The following is a 23,528-nucleotide window of genomic DNA, read 5'->3' as shown; positions in this document are numbered from 1 at the left end:
CAGAATCACTTTCATGACGTCCAGCGAGTGTTTGATTGCCTCCAGCAGGCTGGCCTTACACTCAATATTAAGAAATGCCACTTCTGTTGTCCCGAGCTTAAATTCCTGGGTCATGTAGTGAGCAAGGAGGGAGTGCAGGCAGATCCAGCAAAGACAGAAGCACTTTGTGACTACCCTGTGCCTAGAAACCTCAAGGAAGTTCAAAGGTTTTTGGGTCTGGCTGGATGGTACCACCGTTATGTCCCTAACTTTTCAATGATTGCGGAGCCCCTGAATGCGTTGAAAAGGAAAGGAGTCGTGTTTAAGTGGTCAGAGGAGTGTCAGAAGGCATTTCAATGTCTTAAAGACCATCTGACCTCTCCTCCTGTCCTTGGTCACCCTGATATGTGTAACACATTTGTCGTCTACACCGATGCAAGTTCTACGGGTCTAGGGGCAGTTTTGGCTCAGAGATCGAACACTTCCTCTAGAGAAGAGGTTATCGCTTATGGCAGCCGCACTCTAACAAGGTCAGAGCAAAATTACTCCACGACAGAACGGGAATGTCTGGCTGTGGTGTGGAGTCTGGAGAAATGGAGACACTATCTGGAAGGGAAACCTTTCGTTGTTGTCACTGACCACTCTTCGTTGTTGTGGGTCTTTAACACCAATAAAGCTAGCTCCAGGCTTATACGCTGGGCACTGCGTCTGCAGGAATTTTCTTTTACGATTGAATATCGTAAGGGTAAGTTGAACAACGCACCGGATGCTCTGTCGCGGGCCACTGGTCCGGCCTCCCTTGCATTGTACACTCGTTCCCTGACACGGGATGAGAAGTTTGTACCTTTCCTCTGACTGATGAGGATGTCTGGAAAGCCCAGAGGAGTGATCCAGACATCCAGAAAATATATCAGGCACTGCTCACTGATGACAAACCTGGCGGTGAAGCAGACTCCGGTTTTGTCATTTTGGAGGATACGGTTTACAGGAAAACCAAACATCTTGACCGTGGTGACCTATACCAGGTATATGTTCCACAGTCACTTCGTCCAGTCGTCTTGCATGCATACCACGATAACCCTTTGAGTGGTCATTTTGGACGATATAAGACCCAGCAAAGGATTCGTGAAGTTGCATACTGGCCGAAAATATGGACAGATGTCGCAGAATATGTAAGATCTTGTACTATTTGTCAGAAATATAAACCTGAGTCCAGGAAGCCTGCTGGCTTGCTCCAGCAGACAAAGGTAACGGAGCCATGGGAAATGCTTGGTTTGGACCTCATGGGCCCTCTGCCTCGTAGTTCCCTGGGAAACACCCAATTACTTGTTGTGGTAGATTATTATAGTCGTTGGGTTGAGTTGTTTCCTTTATGTAATGCTACTGCTTCCACAATCAGCAAATGTCTGCGGAAGGACATCTTTACACGTTGGGGTGTCCCAAAACATGTCTTATCAGATCGGGGACCTCAGTTCACATCAGAGGTTTTCAAAGAGTTGTGTGATAGCTGGGGGGTTGTCCATAAACTCACAACTGCCTATCATCCACAGACTAACATGACTGAGCGTATTAACCGCTCACTAAAAAGCATGATAGCTTCATATGTTGGAGAGAAGCATAAGAGTTGGGATCGTTTCATACCGGAGTTGCGTTTTGCCCTGAACTCCGCAGTCAATGAAGCCACCGGCTTTTCCCCAGCTGAGTTGCTGCTTAGAGGATCTTTGAAGGGACCTTTTGCCAGAGCTTTTGAGCCCTCTTCTCAGGTCCCACGTGCGCTGAAAAATGTCCAAGCTCTGGTAGAGTCCAATCTGGCACAGGCAAAAAGGAAACAAGCTCATACCTACAACAAAAACAGGCGACATGTCACATATGAAATGAAGGATAGGGTCTGGATGAAAGCCCATCCCGTCTCCAAGGCTTCCAAAAATTACACAGCTAAACTGGCCCCACGATGGATTGGTCCGTACCGCATTGTTGAGCAGGTAGGCCCTGTGAATTACAGGATTGTGCGTGAGGACACCGGAAAGGATCTAAGGGTGGTTAATGTGTGTGATTTGAAGGAGTGTCGCCCAACCTCTGTTGAAGTGGAGGCTCAGGAGAGAGAGGCGGTCATGCGCATTTTTCTGGACAGTGACACTAGTGATGAGGATGAATTTATGTTTTTTTTGTGACATTGTATTAAAGGTAAATAACTGTCTAAAGGATGTGTGTAAAACACCTTGGAGGCGGTGTTTATTATATGGGGGAGGGAGTGTGGCAGCTGCCAATTCTCTGGTGTTTGCTGTTGTTTCCCTTTTCCCTGGTGTTTTTTTGGTTGAGTTGCTGAGTGATTAGAGGGTTATTCAGTTCACCTGTTGCGCAGGGTGTGGGGACTGGCTCTTAAATGATAGTTGAGAGCAGCTTGGTGCATTCCCCTCTTGGCCAATCAGGGTGTAACGACGCCCTTTCTGTAGGGCTTAAAAGAGGAGGGAAACTGCACACCCAGTGTCATTCTGATCTCTCCTTCACTCAATGCAACATGTGTTATCAGCTTTACCAGAAACTCTGGTCTGTTTTGGGCCCTTTTGGGATTCTGTGATCTTTGTGTTTTGTTTGTTGAGAGTGTTGACTCCTAGTTGGGGAAACAAGTTAAGTGCCAACCAATTGGGTTACCTGCACTGGGACGTTTAGGTACTATTTGTGCAACGATCTGGCTTGCCTTACAATAGCCTAACGCCTGCAGGCTGTATTTTTGTATTCTATTCATTTGTTGATTTTCAATGAAACCCTTTATACCCATTTCTTTTAGTGTATTTTATTTGGGAAAACTTTAAAGGAGGGTAAAAGGAAAAGCAAAACCAATATTTCAGTTTCCTTAATTGTTTGTTAATATAGAGGCATTTGTTCATTATTGAAGAGGCATTTGTTCATTATTATTATTATTATTAAGAAGGCATTTTATTTTATATTATTATGTGGATGGGAACTGTTTTTCAGTCTTCTGACTGAACAACTAAAGTCTGGGGAACTCAGTACCGCCACAATGCCATTGTGCTTTTCCCCTTTCCTTGAGTGTGTTATATAGTTTTTTGTGCATGTAAAAGGTTTGCAAAGTCCACACCAAAGGGAGTTACTCTCCCCCACTGAAACACTGCTCCTGAACTGCTCAAACAGAGTGTTTTAGACAGAGGGTGAAAAGAGGTATCAGAAAAATAAAGTGTTTTAACATTAAATCATGTAAACATGTTCTAGTAGAAACCCAAAATACAAGTGTGAACCTGAAAATAAGCATAATAGATCCCCTTTAAAAAAAAGTCAGTCACACCTTCCGCAATGATTGTGATGGACACTCAAACTGTATGATGACGCTTTAAATTATGTGTTTAATAAATTAAAATGAATGTAAATATACTTGGGTTTAACTCTGAGAGATGACCCGTTGTAAGAGCTTTAACAGAGGCCGCTAAGGTCACTAGTTAAATAAAAAGAATGACACACAAGGAAAAAATGAATGGGAAGCTATTCAGTAGAAATGACCGAGAAAAGCATGTTTATGCAAAGATTAAGAGTGTTTATTTTAGAGTCTGACCCATGGGCTGTAATGTATGAAGAAATTTCATAAATTCTATGGAGGGAAAATCATACAAACACCATTCACTTTATACTATTCTGTATATTTTCTATGGAAGTCACTAGGCTACATTTCAACTAGTGACATGTATTGAGCAAATATCTTGCCACACTAGTGCAGTGGCTCCAGGGATAGCAATGTCGGTCACTTGGTCGGTTGAACAACCACTTTATTCCAAAGGGAAATGTTTCAACAACTATACGATGTTTTGCTAATAAAGCTTGCACAAACAATTAATTCAGATGATAAATCCTAATGACTACCAAGAGGTTCATTCATGTTCCCCATGGACTGAACTGTAATAACTTTGGGGATCCCCTGACTTTTCCTCTAGCGTCCAGCAGGTCAAAGTTTTCCCTTATATATATATATATATATATATATGGAATAGGACACAGCCATGAGTTTAGGAACTGCCTCTGTAATAGGAAGATAGGATTTATGCTATCCTATTAAGTTAAGATAGGACAAGCAATTTATAGATATAGAGATATTTTTTCTGTAATGAGGCCCATGACCAAAAAACTCATTTGTAACTTTTAAAGACTGTACCCAGATTGTGACTGGTCTGCTTCAACCACCTAATGGGCCAATCAGCTCGTTCAACTGAGCGGCGGTGATATGTGTCAGCTGGCCGCTGGCTCCACCACCAGGAACTAAACTCCCTAATAGCCTTTAGAGGAACTTAATCAACGCTTAGCTGCTAGGTCAAAGTTCTGAAGAAAATCCAGCTGCAATGAGGCATAGGCAACTGCTGCTGCTGCTGCTGCTGCTGCTGCTGCTGCTGCTGCTGTAGTAGTGCTCGGGTATTCTGCAGCCTGTTCAGAAATCCATTTCCCAAGGGAAAGTGGGTGAAATATTTCACATTTTACACTAAGTACGTTGCCTTGTGTGAGAACCCCGGTCATAGGCCAAAAATGCTGGACGTGATGTCACTGAGGAACGCGTGTAAGCAAACAGGGCGGCTGTTTTTAAAGCTGTGAGTTAAGATCTCAACATGTAACCTTCAGTGCACGACACGCAAGCAAATAGACGCCTGCGGGTTTTTTTTCTTTTGGGGATCCGCGCGCAGTCTGCACAGACATCCCGTGCCGCGCTCCCGAGAGGCCTTCCACCTCTTCACACACAAACGAACCAACACGCTTGTTAGTGAGTCCTCACACAACTCATTCCCTCACACACACACATACAAACAACAGATACTCATTCTACACACATACTCACTCCTCCCTACACCCGCTTGTCCAAAAACTCAAAGCCCATATGGGCACATGCACACACAAACAGCTCACACACACACACATTTTCCCCACAGCGAGGGGCTGAGGGCACACTGGGGGAAGTCAAGCAGCAACGCAGCCCACTTGCCTGTTGCTAGGAAACGCAGGGTAGCCAGCAGAAGCTGAGGTGATATTTTAACCTTCATTTCATTGTCGGTAGGCTTGAAGGCTGAGAAATCCTGCTTCCTTTCCCGATGGGTGATTTTCTTCTTTGACTTGTTGTCAGCTGAGGAGGGAAAATGAAAAGTCAAGCGTCAGACACCAACTAAAACTTTTTGTGCAACAGCAAAAGATCGATCCACGCCACCCCCACAGACAGTGAGCTAGTCCTCCCGGGTCATAGGGTGACTAAACTTGAGTTACCCAAAGCTTATTGCTTTTTCTGGAAATGTAGCTGTGGCGTTCTTCTCAGAACTAAAAGAGAGCTATAGGGGGCTACATTGTTAGCTTACCACATTCTTAGCATTACTTAAAGCCATATGTATTAGGGCAACAAATAGACTGGCACTTACTCCATGTCTGCAGGTTTTTACTGATAAACCACCAGAGGTGTAACAGTACAGTCAGCTCATGGTTTGATATGATACATGAAACATGGTTTTCAGTTTGACAGGGATGAAACTTAAGAAATGTGTAAGTAAAGTGATAATATATGTATATCGTCATATTGCCCAGCCCTATTATACTGTAGGAGATTTTATTAAATGAAAAAATTGGTGTAATATTCTCCAAACACCTCAGCTGGCCACAAACCTTAACGGAAACACTGTTACAAAAATGTAAGATTAGGACATTTTTTTCGCTGCTCCAATCAATATTTTGTATATAAACAATGATCTCCATGTAATGTGAAAGGAGTCTCTCGTAGTGATGAACCCACGGTTCCCGAGGCTTCAAAATGGCAGTCCATAAAACAATGGGTGATATCGCGGTGACTACGTCCACTTATCATATACAGTCTATGGTTGCATGCAGGTAAACAGTCAGTGAGAAGAGCAAAAGAGGCAGAACGAATTGGCCGAAATGCAGTCTCGGAACCCATCAGCTATCGCCTGACGATGATTTAGCTTTTTATAAGCTTTTTTTTAATCTGCATTCATATGCAGTGTAAACTGGTTACTTGTTAAACAATCCGGTCATGGACGTCGTCTCTCAACTCCAGTCTCAACGTCTCAAGTTGCTAATCGGACTGTAAACAATGACCGGCGCACGGAAGAGGAAGTCTTGGCCCGGATATCCGTTATCCATATATTCGCTGGCTACACCAGAACCCCTGAAATGTTGACCGTTGGTCAATGGCAAAACCAAAACAACACCCTGAAAGATGCAGAAGACACTCCAATGAGCATAGAGTAAGTACAGGGTCAGGTGGTAATCCTCTGCAGGTTCCCAATGAGCGACACCTTTCACATTACATGTAGTCATTTGATCCTTTGCTAATATAAAAATATTGATTAATGCAGCTTTAAGTATGTTCTTGTATGCAGAAAAGCACCATTCAGAATTAACAACCGATACAATTTTGTTAAAATTAAAATCAATTTTCAGCTCCACAATGCCTGTTCCATTTTTATATCATGATATATTGTGCCATGACCATAAACCACTTGTCAATGGCCTAGCAGCGCTAGTGTTTATTTTAAAGTCCCTGCAAGGTTACAGAAATGTATATTTAGTAGGGCTGTCAATCGATTAGAATATTTCAGCGCGTTTAATCGCATGATAGTCCATAGTTAATCGCGATTAATCGCACATTTTTTATCTGTTCAATATGCACCTTAAAGGAAGATTTGTCAAGTATTTAATACTTGTATCAACATGGGAGGGCTTGCTTTATGCAAATGTATGGATATATTTATTATTAGAAAACAATTAACAACACAAAACAATGACAAATATTGTCCAGAAACCCTCACAGGTACTGCATTTACTGTAGCATAAAAAATATGCTCAAATCATAACATGGCCAAACTCCAGCCCAACAGGCAACAACAGCTGTCAGTGTGTCAGTGTGCTGACTTGACTATGACTTGCCCCAAAACTGCATGTGATTATCATAAAGTGGGCATGTCTGTAAAGGGGAGACTCGTGGGTACTCAGAGAACCAATTTCCATTCACATATCTTGAGGTCAGAGGTCAAGGGACCCTTTTGAAAATGGCCATGCCAGTTTTTCCTTGCCAAAATTTTGCATAAGTTTGCAGCGTCATTTAGCCTCCTTAACAACAAGCTAGTATGACATGGATAGTGCCAATGGATTTCTTAGGTTTTTCTAGTTTTCATATGATACCAGTACCTACCTTTAAAACTGAGCCCGTACCACCTCCAAAAGGTCTAATAGCGTACGCAAGTCGCATATTGCTTAAAGAAATGAATGGCGTCAAAACGAATTTGCGTTATTATCGCATTACCCAGAGGGCAAAATCAGATTGAAACATTTAAATGTCGTCAGGCAGAAGTATTGAATCTTCATTGATATCAAACATTGAAACCAAATTGAAAGCGCTGTTTATGATTGATGTTGAATAAACGTCACTTGGATTCCTTAGGTTTTTTAGTTTCATATGATACCAGTATTTTCACTCTAGCTTTAAAACTGAGCCCGCTACAACTTAAAAATCGCAAGTTGTATAGAAATGAGTGGCGTAAAAACTAATTTGGGTTCACATACGTATATATAACGTATATATTATTAAATCATATCGTTATTATTATCGTTAACTTTAACAGCCCTAATATTTAGATAATTTTGCTGCATGATTTTGACCTACATTAAGTTGGTTTAAATGGTCATAGTGTAATAGATCTATTAAATAGAGTCCAACTGCTGGGCTTTGATCAGTTTACAGCAGGTCATGGATTATAGACTGGTGCTCTTACTGTGACAGGCTGGAGGTCTTACAGTCTAAGGGGGTTTGCGTTTCAAGAGGGGAACCTACTGTACAAGTCAGTCTCGTCCAGGATCTCCGACTTGATGATTTCTTCAATAACGTCCTCCAGGGTGACAATACCCAGAACCTCGTAGAAAGGGTCTCCCTCGCCTTCATTGTTCACCCGCTGAACTATGGCTAGGTGGGATTTTCCTAAGAAAACATAGACACAAACACAGGTTATATAGTTAGGGTCATATAATGATAAAGGGAGTTAAATATAGGTCAGGCAGTGATGGAGGTATGAGCGAACAAACAGACAGGGACACATGGCTATTTCCACTTTGTTCCGTTTTATAGTGTAGAAGTTGAACGTCACAGATAAATACTTTATATATGGTATTTTATACTACGAAATAATAGGAACAATTAATCACATTAATCAGATAGTGTTGAGACTGTCGCAACACTGAGGCTACAGCATTCTGACACTCCAGATCACTCACAGAGCAGGTGACAGAAAGTGATTTGTTCTCCGTATCAGTTAAATGACCAGGGATGCGGGACAATGGTAGTTCAAGTGTTAACAGTGCCAGCAGAAACTCAGACAGACAGACTGACAGTCAAACAGTCCTGAATGTCATCATGCGAGTCCCCTTAGCCCTCCCTCCCTCGACATCTGTGTTCCCAGGACCCTCCTGTGAGCTGTACCAACTGAAAAAAAGAGAAAAGAAACAAACTGCCGTGTATGCAGAGAATACTGTCAAGCAAAACGCTAAACAAATTCTTTGCCTTTTCTCAGCTTGTGATCATTTAAAAGGAATTTTCCAGAGGCCCAGGCTAATATTAGCCCCTGCAAAATGAAGTTTCCATTCCGCCCCGGCGATATTCTCACCGAGCGAAGGAACAGACCGGGCGAAGCCTCCGCTGTGTGATCAGATTGTCTCGGAATGGGCCGTTTGCATGCAGATACACCTTGGCGTAAATAATGGAGGATGCTTGTGTGTGCGTGTGCATGCGCGTGTGTCAGAGTGTATGGGTGTGCGAGCGACGTGTGTGTGTGTGTGTTTGTTTCTGGAGAACACAGGTACATCACTGAGTCAGTGCTCACATGCTGTTTCAGCTAATGTTGGCTGCTTTGCTGCAGGAGAGCACAGACTGAGAGGACCCAGGGCTGATCACCGAGAGTGTTTTATTGCACTGCAGCTCACTGCTTCCTCACAAACGCGATGACACCACACTCATGTGTGCAGTGCACAGAGCCGGAGAGTCTGAATGGGAGAATGTTGTGAGCATTAGATGCAGAATTGATGCTTTCAAGAAATATACTCAGGTTACAGCTGATAGGCTGGCAGGGTAAGATCCACAAAGAGAGGTATTAATAATGTAAACACCAGAAATCCACCATTACATATAGTCTGCAAATGGCAGGCAATATTCAAGTGTTATGTTCAAAGTGTGAACAGTGGAGTCTCCCTATTTCTATTAAGATGTCATGGACATCTGGAGCATGTTGCTTTATCACTGAGGGTTGGGTTTAACTAGGACAAACACAAATGGAGCCTTGTGGGTTAAAGCAATCAGGCCTCAGAAGTCCTTGAGCAAGCAATTACTCTAAACTGCCCGGAGAGGGAAAGGCAAATGGAGTGGCCAGCAAAGCACAGTACAGTGAAACAGATCAATGCTCACTTCCTACTTTATAAATGCATCCTCTTCACTCATGGCAGGTTTATAAACAAAGCTTCCAAATTTAGGTTTTCTCGGCAAAGAATGTCGCCCTTAGTGTCAATTCAATCTTGAAAGTGTGAACTGAACATGACAAGTCAGAAAACATGCCAGTGAAGTGAGATAATTAAAAATGATTTGTTTTCAGCAAACTAGTTTCATGATTTTTTCCCCCCAGCCAATTAGACTGTTGTCAGGCTATTAAATAGGTGTTATCAGTCACTATAAGCCCCATAGATGTGGGTCAATAGGGGCCTATTACACCCACAAGTAGGTTTTATCATCTATTCACATGGTAGATCACCGAAAGAAGGTCTAAAAGAACAAGACAGCAACCTCTAGCGACCGTGATAATTATGACAGGATCAAAAGCGGAAGTCAGGCGCTGTAGTATAGACAGTGTGAAAGTCCATTAGGGGTGGATGACGGAGGACAATGGATGGGCCCAAAACACAAGGTTTTCATCCAGGAGACCGGAGTTTGCATTCCGTGTGAAACCAACAATGTGTAGTTGTCTTTGTAATTATTTTAACCCAAAATACAATCTTTTTCCCTAAACTTAACCTAGTGGTTTTTGTTGCCTAAACCTAAAGAAGTTGTAGTTTTGTTGCCTAAACCTAAAGAAGTTGTAGTTTTGTTGCCTAAACCTAAAGAAGTTGTAGTTTTGTTGCCTAATCCTAAAGAAGTTGTAGTTTTGTTGCCTAAACCTAAAGAAGTTGTAGTTTTGTTGCCTAATCCTAAAGAAGTTGTAGTTTTGTTGCCTAAACCTAAAGAAGTTGTAGTTTTGTTGCCTAATCCTAAAGAAGTTGTAATTTTGTTGCCTAAACCTAAAGAAGTTGTAGTTTTATTGCCTAAACCTAGGTAGTGTAGAGTTAATATCTATAAATACAGAATCTGTAGGCAACGGGACAAGATTTTGGTATCGGAAGCGTTCTGGTTTCCCTTTGTAGTCCGAGTAGCATTGACCATTCCCGTTTGAGCAGGCTTTGGTTGCATGCAGTGGGCAACATCTGGGTCTGAAAAGTGAAGCCAATGCAGAGGTGTCTTAAACTTGCATTCTTTCTAATAGCCAGCAGGGGGCGACTCCTCTGGTTGCTAAAAGAAGTCTGATTGTATAGAAGTCTGAGAAAATGACCCTACTTCTCACTTGATTTATTACCTCAGTAAACATTGTAAACACGAGTTTATGGTCTCAATCTCTAGTTTCAAGTCTTCTTCAATACAGCATGATGTTCATTTAGTAAATTATGGTCCCATTTAGAGTCAAATGGATCATAAAGCAAGGGATGCTTTAGGGCGTAGATACCTTGTGATTGACAGGTCGCTACCACAGCGTTTTCCGGTCAGGGAGTTGTCCATGTTTTTGTCTTACAACTTTAACCCTTTCGTGTGTTTTCAGTTCATGAAAATTAATTGTAACATTGTGGTTGCTAAAAATGTCTTTTTCAGCTTTCGGTTGTACTTAGCTCCATCCTCTCGTGTCACTTCTGGTTGCAAAAAAACAAAGTGGCGACAGCCAAAAACCAAGATGGTGACAGCCAAATTGTCAAACCCAAGGCTTCAAAACAGCAGTCCACAAGCCAAAGGGTGATGTCACGGTGACTATGTCCACTTCTTATATAAGGTCTGTATGAGCGAGACTTCCCAAATGAATGTATCATTAAGTGCTCTTTAAACCCATTGTAGAATGGACAAAATAACAGGAAACTGTACTGTACAACACAATATAACAACATCACAACAACATCACAGACCACAACCTCATGAAATTAAAAGTTAAATCAATACATCTCTGACATAGTCTCGACAAAAAGTGAGCACTGTAATGATTTATTTAAATGTCTTTTGCAGAAATGTAGTATTCGATTGAATATATTGTAAAACTGTTCTTGTTATTATGTCCACCCCTCGTGGAATGACAGGTTCGGCTTTATCAGAGGAACAGCCAATGGGAATGTGTGTCAACGTAACCTCACCTTTCTGACACAAAACGAGGCCCGACCTCCGACCTTTACGTGAGCTGACTCATAAGAGGTGGAGGACATCACTGAGATCACACACAATCTGTTCCGCTCTTTAAGTGGCCATGTGCTCACACTCACCTAACGCACAAATGTAACAGCGGCGAGTCACTTGTTTCACAAGTTAAACTAATCCCATCAGGATGTTTGTTCACATTGAGAACACTTTCCATCACCTCCCTCTACAGAGGAGTTTACTTGGTGTTAACTATGAGAGATGACCCGTTGTAAGACCTTTAACAGAGAACGCTAAGGTCACTAGTAAAAAAAGGAATGACACACAGGGAAAAAAATGAATGGGAAGCTATTCAGTAGAAATGACTGAGAAAAGCATGTTTATGCAAAGTTTAAGAGTGTTTTCTTTAGAGTCTGACCCATGGGCTGTAATGTAAGAAGACATTTCATAAATTCTATAGAAGTGACAGCGAAGGGAAAACCATACAACCACAGTTCCCTTTTTACTATTCAGTATATTTTCTTTGGAAGTCATTAGGCTACCTGTTTAACTAGTGACATGTATTGAGCAAATATCTTGCCACACTAGTGCAGTGGCTCCAGGGATAGCAATGTCGGTCACTTGGTCGGTTTAACGACCACTTTGTTCCAAAGTGAAATATTTCAACAACTATAGGATGTTTTGCTATTAAAGCTTGTACAAACAATTCATGGTGCCCAGAGGATAAAGTCTACTATTGTTGGTAATCCTCTGACTTTTCCGCTAGCGTTCAGCAGGTCAAAGTTTTCCCTTATCAACATGGGAATTGTCAAATACATGTATGCTGCTTTATGCCAATGTATGCATTTATTATTAGAAATTAACAACACAAAACAATGACAAATCTTGTCCAGAAACCCTCACAGGTACTGCATTTAGCAGAGGAAAATATGCTCAAATCATACCATGGCAAACTGCAGCCCAACAGGCAACAACAGCTGTCAGAGTGCTGACTTGACTATGACTTGCCCCAAACTACATGTGATTATCATAAAGTCTGTAAAGGGGAGACTTGTAGGTACCCATAGAACTAATTTTCATTCACACATCTAGAGGTCAGAGGTGAAGGGACCAATCCAGTTTATCCTGGATTTAGCGTGTGTGTGTGTTCAATATATATATACATTCATGGTTTCTGATGTTGGTGATCCCCTGACTTTTCCTCTAGTGCTAACATTAGTTGACACTTTTTGTTCGGAGTGAATTGTTTGACAACTATTGGATGGATTTCCATGAAATTTCTTACAAACATTCATATCTCCCTCAGCATGAATTGTAATCACTTTGTGCTCCCTTGATTTCTCATCTAGTGCCATCATCAGGTACAATTTTACTGGTTCATGACCAAACACATGCAGAACTAATGGCATTCCCATCAACCTCAGTTGTACTTTGTGTTCAGTGTTAACTAACAAATGTTAGCATGCTAACATGCTAACCTAAGTTGAAACCATGGTAAATATTACCTGCTAAACATCAGCATGTTAATATTGTCGGTGTTAGCATTTAGCTCGAAGCACTACTGAGCCTAAGTACAGTCTCACAGACCTGCTAGCAGGGCTGTGAACTTTTAGTCTTGACATGAACAAGACTAAACGTCAGTAGGATTCATCCTCTGGGGAACACGAATGGCTGTACACAATTTCATGGCAATCCATTTAACAGTTGTTGAGATAGTATAGTTTGGACTAAAGCAGCAGGCCGACAGACATACATAGCTATCCCTAGAGCCATGCTGCAAGACATGCAGATAGACAGATACATATAAAACTTCCAATTTGTAGTTATCAGGCACGACAGTGACGCCGGTATTGTTTTCACCTTGTGAGTCTGTGTGTGAGTCATCATGACAAAATGTGGTCCTGGAGACACAGAGGTGGTTTTGAGTACTTTGCCAGGTGTTTATATTTCCGTCTGTGGACAGATTTTATCACCACGATAGCGTCGCAACCATGCAAGATACAGTCATGAAACTTTGCAGGTTTGTAGTTGAGATCAAAATGAAAGTCGCTTTCAAAGATGGGTGTGGTCCGAGCAAGGGCGCCGAAAGTAGGGGGGTAGGAAATGGGAAGTTGCCCTTCCCCACTTTACGACCCTGGTCTGATTTGGCATCACGGCTGGCGTGATCCCATCGCAAGATGGTCTCTAGTTTATTTAAATTTTTTCCCCTCCACACTATTTTATCATTTCTTGTAGGATGCTGATCAGTGTTATGTATCGTATAACATATGCCAGTGGTAGCTGCGCAATGTAACAGTCAACTAGGGAGTGGAGCATATCGGACTACAGTGTATATTATGAATATTAATCTTATTATACAGTATATGACTTACTTAACATTAGCAAGAAGCAAAACAGACATCAGAGTTGAGAATCATTCAGTAAAATTCTCACACGCTTTTCAAGGTGGGTGGATGGATAGATAGATTTGGATACTTTCTTGCTCTAAATACACAAACATTTATTCACAGACACTTTTGTCTGTAGCGGCTTACAAAAAGTGCATTGAAAATTCAAATCAGCTTGATCAGCTGACCTTTATGAGCACCACAAGATTCTAAATGATGGTAGTTTCAAGTGGCACTATTTTATGGTAATGAAGATCTAAAAGTTGCCAATTTACGAGCACTGTACCCATGTAAACTCCTCTTCTGGTGTTTTTGTCTAAAGTCTATCTAAAGTCTATTCCTGTCTCTGTCAATGCCACACACACAAACACGCACACACACACACACACACACACACACACACACTCGTTTTTCGCACAGTAGCTCCACTCCAAATCATTTTGTCTCGCAGTCCCACAAGATGAGTGCATACTTTCCAGTTTCCCACAAAGACAAAATACCACACAAGCAACAGAAAAAATGCAGCTTCTGTCTTCCATAAATATATTACGAGACAATGACAGCCTGTTTATTCATAGCTCCTTAGCTGCTGTTATGGCAGTGGGTTTTGTGAGGGAGGGGACTGGAGGTAGAGCGGGGAGGCTGACCCTCTGGACTATCTGGAGCCTGGAACTTGGCAGCGGGCCACGGGGAGAGCGTGTCCTTGCGAGGACCAGTCGTCTGGGGTCCTATAAGCCACCACTGCTGCCTGACATCTGGGGCTGTCTAGCTGGGCTGAGGCTGAATGCATGCTGGGTAGTCCAGCACACATGCACACTGCACACATCAGGGTCGGGGGGTCAATTCACTTTCGATTTCATCCATTAAGGAAGCATGTTTTCTTGGGCCAGAGACTGAAATTCATTTATGAAAAGTCATTTGTAAAAGGCTCTCATGAGCAATTTCTGAAACATTTCTGAGAATAATGGTTGTGTCATTAGACCTGTAAATGGCAGTTTCAGTCTAAGTAAAGACACACACACACACACATACACAAACACACAGGATTACTTTGTTTCCCCCTAACAACAAAGCAGCAGATGACTCAGGTACCAGGAAGTGTTTAATCTCACCGAGGAGAGAGTCAGGGGCCACACCGCAAATTGTGTGCATTAAAACACTGACTGCGTAAGGATGACGATGCACAGCAATAGATCTCTTCTCCACAGGTAGATCTCCATTTTAGAAATTACTGAGGTCACCCCCTTAATAGTTGAAAAAATGTTAACCTGCTGGTGGCGCTACAGGAAATCACCAAACTCATCCTTTGGGGACCATGAATGTGGTACAAAATTTGTTTGAAATCCATGTAATGTTTGTTAGATATTTGAGTCGGGAGACACGCTGCTAGCATGGCTTTCAATCGATTAAAATATTTAATCGCGATTAATCGCATGATTGTCTGTCGTTAATCGCAAACTAGTCGCACATTTTTTATCTGTTGAAAATGTACCTTAAAGCGAGATTTCTCAAGTATTTAATACTCTTATCAACATGGGAGTGGGCAAATATGATTGCTTTATGCAAATGTATGTATATATTTATTATTGGAAATCAATTAACAACACAAAACAATGACACATATTGTCCAGAAACCCTCACAGGTACTGCAGTTAGCATTAAAATATGCTCAAATCATAACATGGCAACCTCAAGCCCAACAGGCAACAACAGCTGTCAGTGTGTCAGTGTGCTGACTTGACTATGACTTGCCCCAAACTGCATGTGATTATCATAAAGTGGGCATGTCTGTAAAGAGGAGACTCGTGGGTACCCATAGAACCCATTTTCATTCACATATCTCCTCCTTCACTACAAGCTAGTATGACATGGTAGTTGCAACATGGACGATGGATTCTTTAGGTTTTTCTAGTTTCATATGATGCCAGTATCTTCACTCTAGCTTTAAAACTGAGCCTGTTACAACCTCCGAAATATCAAAAAGCGGCCGAACCTGACGGCGGTGGCCCGTCGGATTTTTAAGAGGTTAATTCAAAATCGCAAGTTGTGTAAATGCGTTAAAGAAATTAGTGGTAACGTGTTATTATCGCGTTAACTTAGACAACCCTACTAAAAAATATTGATATAAGCCTTTGAAATTCCCACCATGAGTAACTTCAAATTATATAATGTAAACTAGACTTCAGGTCCCTTAATGCAAGGAAAAAAACATGACCTGTGCCCCGAATGATAGGTAACCAAGTACCCCATATACTCTCTGAAGATACAGGTAGATTTAATTACCTTATAATGACCAGTGTGCCAACGTTTCTGTCACCACAGTAACAAATACTGTGGACAATACTTAACTGAGGATACAACAATTCAAGCATCAATATTTTCAGTGGGCTCATTTTACCCTGTAGATTGACAAAAGCCCAAATTAAAAGCACTCCAACTCTTGATAGCTGCATTGGGCCAAACCAACAATTCATCCATCCATCCATCCATCCATTCATTCATTCATCCGTCAATCCAAAGCCAAGCCTGAGAACCTCGACTCAGGCCTTCAGAGACTGAGCCGTGTGCTCTTTTCCACCATTCCCAGCTTATTTATGGAATGCAGCTTTGTCATATTTTTCCATAGCGCAATTTCCCCCTATAAATAGGCCCGTAAGGCTTGGAGAGTTGGGGTGGGAGTATGAGGGGTCAGTATCTGTTGTGGACACTCATCATTGCCCCCCTCCCTCTCTTGCTCTCCCCCTATTTTTCCAAATATTTGAGCACTGACAAATATAGTGCAAAGTTAGGGTGATGGGAACCCATTGGACAGTCTTTCTTCTAAATCTACCTCCAGTGAAAGTTTCCAGCCGTTCTGACCCATTTTTCCATTGCCATGGACAAAAACTTTACCCCGATGCAGCTGACATGTCGACTATTTAAAGCTTCTTCATTTACACAAACATTTGGTCTGAACATATATGCAATGAAATAACATTGTTCTGCGTCTTGGCCTGTATTATCTGGAGACATTCTGTAAGTGGAATGTGTGTCTCTCTGTATGTTTGTGTTTATAAGTGTCTGTATTTCCTTGTCTGCCGGTATTATGGATAAAACAGACAAATTCAATAATACTAATGTCAGCTGGGATCGGCTCCAGCCCCCCCCCCCCCCCCCCCGTGACCCTGAATAGGATAAATGGTTACAGATAATGAATGAATGAATAATATAATTAAGGGAACCGACCATATTCAGTCATTTACTGTAAAGGGGAATACAGCTGCTGGTCTAGAGAGGCTCTGGAAAACCTACAAGTGACGTCACTCAAAGAATTTGACTATAAGGGATTATTTTGTTCCCTTCTAAGGCTGGCCCACACTAAAGGATTTTTTGAATGTGAGAGACACCACATATAACGACGTGTTATGTTAAATTTAACCGTTTTGTTAGTATAGTGTGTGGTGAGCAACGATTTTAGCCAAAACAACACACCACACACTAACAGATTCATTCATGAACAACAAGAGTCCCGACTAAAAAAAACAGAAATCTTGCAAAGTCTCTCGCAATCAAACGTGACTTTAGTGTAAACAAACATGGCCATGCCAATGGACTTCCGAGCAGATCGGGGGATGCAAAAATATACCTTACACCACAAGAATATCTGGAAAGATAATCTTTAGAACCATCAAAAAATCAGGGCTTTGCTGACGATTATCGGAAGGGGGAATCGGGCCCAATAATTGATTCTCGTGTCGTCTGTACCAGGCATTAGTCTTTTTTTTTTTTATCTTACACACCTGCCAATAAGACTTTATGCGCAGTGAGAACTGTATTGAAACTGTTACCTGGAGAGACTAAAAGGAAAAGGAGACTTAAAGGAAAAGTGCAAATTTTCCCTGGAGTGCAGAGTTTAGGAGAAGCTGGTGTTTACCTGGCCACCAATATTTTTATGGTTTCCCCAAGTTTGGATCTGAATGTTTTTATTTTTATTTTTTATGATAACCATATGTGAAACACAAGAGTCTCCTTCATTAAGACTTTCTCAATATTTAAAAGTGTTGCTGGAGATTTGATAATTCGAGACAGCCTCTCTTCTTAATGCACCTCGCATCTAGCTGAAGTTGTGAGAAATTGTGTTTTTCCCATCAGCTCGGAAGAGGGAATCTGACTAAATCATAGACCGTATATAAGAAGTGGACGTAGTCACCGTGACGTCACCCATTGGTTTGTGGACTGCAATTTTTAAGACTTAAGTTCGTCATTTTGGCCATCACCATGTTGGTTCTTTGCAACCAGAAGTGACACGAGAATGTAGAGCTACAGTAAGTACAACTGAATGCTGAAAAATGCATTTTTAGGCGACCACAAAGGTTATAATTAACTTTCATGAACTGAAAACACACTGTGAAAGGGTTAAAGTTATAAGATGAAAACACGGACAACTCCCTGACCAGACAACCCTGTAGTAGCAACCCGTTGCATCACAAGGTAACCATGCCCTAAAGCATCTCCTGCTTTATGGTCCATTTGACTCTAAATGGGACCATAATTTACTAAATGAACATCATGCTGTATTGAAGAAGACTTGAAACTAGCGATTGAGACCATAAACTCATGTTTACAATGTTTACTGAGGTAATAAATCAAGAGAGAAGTAGACTCATTTTCTCATGAACTTCTATACAATCAGACTTCTTTTTGTAACCAGAGGAGTCGCCCCCTGCTGGCTATTAGACAGAATGCAAGTTTAAAGTGTTGTTTATGGCCGCCGTAGTGAAGCCGGCACAAGGTGAGCACGCCAGAAAATTACTTCATGGCGGCTTTCGAGTGGTTCGCGAAGGAACTGCAATTTGTCACAGCGCTAGGTCGTGCCCCTCTGAATTTTTGTAACTACACACCCACTGTGCTCGCTGCACCTTTCATTTCAACATGGATACCTTCAAGGGAAGACTGGCCTGTACAGACGTCTCTACAACTATTCATTGAGAGACCACAGGGACAGTCACATGTCATTAAATACTTGGAAAGAAATAGGCAACACACTGGGGAAACAAGAGGCTTTATGCTGCAGACTTTAGAAGAATACGAAAGATCATTTAATAAACGCTTAAAAAAAAAGGTCTCATGGAATGGCGACCCGAGGGGAAGCACCGAGAGGGACAATAATTTGACCTGGAGATAAGTGACAGTAATAATTACAGTACATAAATGAAATGTTTGGCGGTACGTACTTTCCTTTCCAGTAACACTCGTTGACTTCTTGCTTATCCACAGAACATTTAGTTTCTACTTCCCCTGGCGTTTCGGAGCATACTGCAACAAACAACACGCTGAGCATAAACGCGACTGTACATGCTCGTAGTGCACGCGCCATCTACGGAGGCCTGCGCCACGGTGTCGCGTGCGAGTATAAACAAAGCTTAAGGCACTTCCGCATTGGCTTCACATCTCAGACCCGGAGGTAGGAGTAAATACTACGTGACCCTGAGCATCAGCAGCCAGTTTGGCCCATTGTGCCAAAAGAAAGGCTGGCATGCTAACAGATGTGTCACAATGGTTGTGCTCTCCCCTACACAGCATTCTCACAAATTGCTCTAGAGCTCAGATTGTAATAGTCATTATTTCCCAACCTATGCAGAGTAATGCTCAACATGGTGAGGAAACATATTCTTATGTCCAAGACCAAAGCACTTCCCTTTCCAAGTAGGGTTTCATACTGTAGTCTCGGGCTACTATCTTTGAGTTATGGGGATGGTTTGTAATTCACTGGTTCTCCAGCAAGAAAGCTGGGAAGCACAGACATAATATTCATTTACACACACACACACACACACACACACACACGGTTGTACACTCACAGTTCAGACAAAGCTAAACAGTCCTTGACAAGCTAACACAAGGAATTACAGATGACAAACTGCAGGTCTATTTTATGTCACCACATTCATATCTCACACTACGACTGTACTATTGAATTTCTAATTGTACTATAGTAATTTCAATAGCAAAACAAAACGGGCACAATATTCTACTGCTGACGACAAATACTATCAAACGTGTGTGAAGACATGAAGCATGGAGACTGAAATGACAGCTACTGGCCTAAGAGGGACTGTAACTGTTTGAAATCTCTGATGGATTGAAAGATAATACATTCTTGAAGTACTGTAACAGCAAATCATTAGCACATTAAATAATAGTGTATTACCATAAACAAAGAAGGAAGAGAGATGACAGCTACAAGCCTCTACACTGATATGTGACTGTCAGATTTCCCAGACAATTCAGCGGCAGTGATTAATGGCACAAAAGTAAGAAGCACTCTTGCTATAAATGGGGTTATGGGAAATGCAGTTGCCCGCATTTAGTGAGACAGGGTGGTCCAGTGGTTACAGACACTGTCCTGTGCTCAGAAAGCTTTATACATGCAATGACAACAGAAATCAACAAGTAACTACTCACTTCTTTTAACCTTTTGTAAAAGCTTAATTTGAACTCGGCTGCATTATAAAGCAGACGTATTTGTGTGTGACCTCAGCCAGCCTGGGGTTTGTGTTCAGCAGTGGTGGAAGAAGTACTCAGATCTTTTACTAAAGTGAAGGTAGTAATACCACAGTGGAAACAATATTCTGTTACAAGTAAGTCTTTCAAAATGTTACTGAAGTAAAAGTACATATTATTACATTATGTTATGTTATTATTATGTGTATTAGTATTAGGATCAAAATGTACTATACCAAAAGTAAAAGTACTCATTATGCAGAATGGCTCATTTCATGTACAGTACATTATATTATTGGATTATAGCTAGTGATGTGATGTGTAAGGGTCACTTGCACATTATTTTGCTACTTAGTAGCAAAATCTAACTAAATAGTCAGTTTCAATCCATATTTGTTGGCATTTAGACTTTCAAAAACAACATTTGCTCTCCTGCTTGACGCACCTGGTAACACGTGTTATCTGGGTGTTCTTGCAACAATCTAACACCATAAATTAAATTTATTTAACCACAATAACAAAAAATTAATTGTGGCTCTAACACTATCTGCATTCGCTTGGCAAATCCGTTAAGACGTCAACATTTTATTTACGAAACTGAGGAGTTATATTCATTAAAGAAAGTTGAAGAAAGATACGGGGGCTCAGATTTTCTTAGACACAAGTGTGGGGAGGAGAGGGGGCTTTAAGGAAAATAGGTTGGGAACCACTGGCTTAATCTATAATAACCATCATAATTTAGTAGTTGATTATATGTTGTATTAATAATCTGAATCTGCAAAGTAACTTAAGTCATCAAATAAATGTAGTAGAGTTAGAAGTACAATATTCCCCTTTGAAAAGTAGTGCAGGAAAAGTACTTAATTGTACTTAGGTACAGTATCCGAGTAAATGTACTAGGTTAAATTCCACCACTGGTGTTCAGTCACTGATGCTTCGGTCCCTTGGGTCAAACAATACAGTTGGCATGATATGGACTAATCAGGGTAACGCAGAGAAGTTAAGTCTGCTCACAGCTCCTAACTGTCATTAAGGGGCCTTGGTCACAAGATCACTCTGCTGCTACTAGCCAGTGGTGTTTCACTACACACACACACACACACACACACATACAGTACAGCCACACACACACACACACACACACTGCTGGAATGACATTGTTGTTCATTCAGAGAAGCAGCTTGCTGTCGTAGCTGGCTGCGTTTGTTGTTGAAAGGTCCCCTGGGTGGAGATTCCTTTGGGCCTCAGTCATAAGGAGAGGCATCAATGGGAAACCAGTGGGGATAAATGAATGGGCCTGTGGTCAGGTGCTGCTCTGTTATGTTGAGTGTTGCAACTGCTGAATGGTGAGCACATCACACAACGATGACAAGAACTGGGGGTGTTTTTAAGTAGCAAAACACATGAAAGTAGTATTTCTTGCTTTGACATTGAGTAAAACAAAATTGTGTTCTCATGAACAACGGCGACTAGTTTGACAGAGCTTAAACCAATCAAAGAGCTTAAATCATTATGTTTCATCGCTAGTCTCACACTGATTTATGATTTGTTCACTTGGTCTGGGTTAGGAATACAAGTTTGGCTGCTCACATGGTTTATAGTACCTAGTATAATTCGAGACAGCCTCTCTACACTAGCAGACATTAGCATACTTTCTTTGACAACGACATATTCAAAGCTCTATGCGCTAACTTGGTGCAATAGCGACACCCTGGACAGAAAGTCAGAATTTGCAGTCGGTTGCACCGGTGGAATGGTAAAAACGTTGCTTTTACATTATCATTTCTATTCATTATATAAAAAAATGCAACACTTCCTGTGTTTGTGAAGGTTCTCGGTCATCCAGGTCATGGTATCCGAGTAAGGGTTAAATAACAGGCAGCAACGGGACTTGGTTTAGATTCTTGAAGACGTTTCACTTCTCATCCAAGAAGCTCACAAGCAGTGATCGGTTGTTTTGGTCCACCAGAGTACGATTACTGCATTCATAACGAACCGCACCAGAGGTTGAACTGCACCTGAGTTCAATTAAAATGGACTAAATGTTGGTTAGTGAAACCCAAATCTATGCCCACCAACCATGTCTGGCAGCCCACACCATAGTGTAACAAGATGTGTAACAGAAAAAAGCAAGTGCAAACTAGTTACAGAACCCCAAACTGCATGTGATTATCATGAAGTGGGCATGTCTGTAAAGGGGAGACTCGTGGGTACCCATAGAACCAATTCTCATTCACATATCTTGAGGTCAGAGGTCAAGGGACCCCTTAGAAAATGGCCATGCCAGTGTTTCCTTGCCGAAACTTTTGGAGCGTTATTTAGCCTCTTTCCTGACAAGCTAGTATGCCATGGTTGGTACCAATGGATTCCTTAGTTTCATATGTTGCCAGTATCTTCACTCTAGCTTTAAAACTGAGCCCACTGCAAGCTCCGAAAGATCGATTGTGTTAATGTGTTAAAGAAATTAGTGGCGTTAAAACAAATTTGCTATAACGCCTTATTATCGCGTTAACTTTGACCGCCCTATTTTATAGATTGAACAAATAATATACATGTTAATGTGTGATCTTAAAAAGGTGTTGACAGACACATTTTCTTTTTTACAATGGACAGAACCAGGCCAGCTGTTTCTCTCTGTTTCTGGAATTATTGCTAAGCTATGCTGAATACATCTTCACACCAGCTCTGTACTTAAAGCAAAACTATGTCACTTTTGAAAGAAGAAATACAATTTGTTAAAAGTTGAATTTTCGATGATCTTGAAGTTGGGGGCATATGCGTACATGAATTGATTCAATAACTTATGATTTGGGTGACTAGCTAACCGTGGCTATCAAAGTGCGTGGTTGATGTCTAATTTTGTAATTTCTCCGTTATGTTCACTACCTTTAGTCTAGAAGTTCCTTTTGTTTCCTATGTTTCCCTGTCCTTTTGTCTCTTGTGTGTTTTCCCCTGGTTTGTCTAGTTTGTCAGTGTGTCGGGAGGTGTGGCCTCCCTTCTCCTCATCCTTCTCTGGGCGGGCTCGGCTGGAACAGCTGCTACCAATCATCATCACCTGCAGTATATATACCCCGGTTTTCCTGCTACTCGTCGCCAGATCGTTCCGTCACCCACAGTGGTATAGTAAACTAAATCAGGCTCACTAATATTTTTGGCTCTCGTCTTTGCTGTTGCTCTCGTTTTGGATATCTTGGACTTATCTCGTGTTTTTGTTTGCT

At 41.5% G+C, this 23,528-nt stretch overlaps 1 protein-coding gene across 2 annotated transcripts in view; it reads right to left on the bottom strand.

The window, feature by feature from the left end:
- The window catches only part of cnnm2b (cyclin and CBS domain divalent metal cation transport mediator 2b), a 69,367-nt gene that overhangs the window by 21,169 nt on the left and 24,670 nt on the right, over nucleotides 1-23,528 (bottom strand). For both annotated transcript variants that reach the window (XM_074629065.1, XM_074629066.1), the window contains exons 2-3: nucleotides 7,808-7,951; nucleotides 4,958-5,095 (exon numbers count right to left, since the gene is read on the bottom strand). In XM_074629065.1, coding sequence (XP_074485166.1) covers nucleotides 4,958-5,095; nucleotides 7,808-7,951 — 282 coding nt within the window. The remainder of the gene's footprint in view (nucleotides 1-4,957; nucleotides 5,096-7,807; nucleotides 7,952-23,528) is intronic.

This window comes from Sebastes fasciatus, chromosome 3, assembly GCF_043250625.1.
Source record: "Sebastes fasciatus isolate fSebFas1 chromosome 3, fSebFas1.pri, whole genome shotgun sequence".
NCBI lineage: Eukaryota > Metazoa > Chordata > Actinopteri > Perciformes > Sebastidae > Sebastes > Sebastes fasciatus.
The sequence above is the reverse complement of the archived record's forward strand: the minus strand, read 5'-3'. Positions and strand labels throughout refer to the sequence as shown.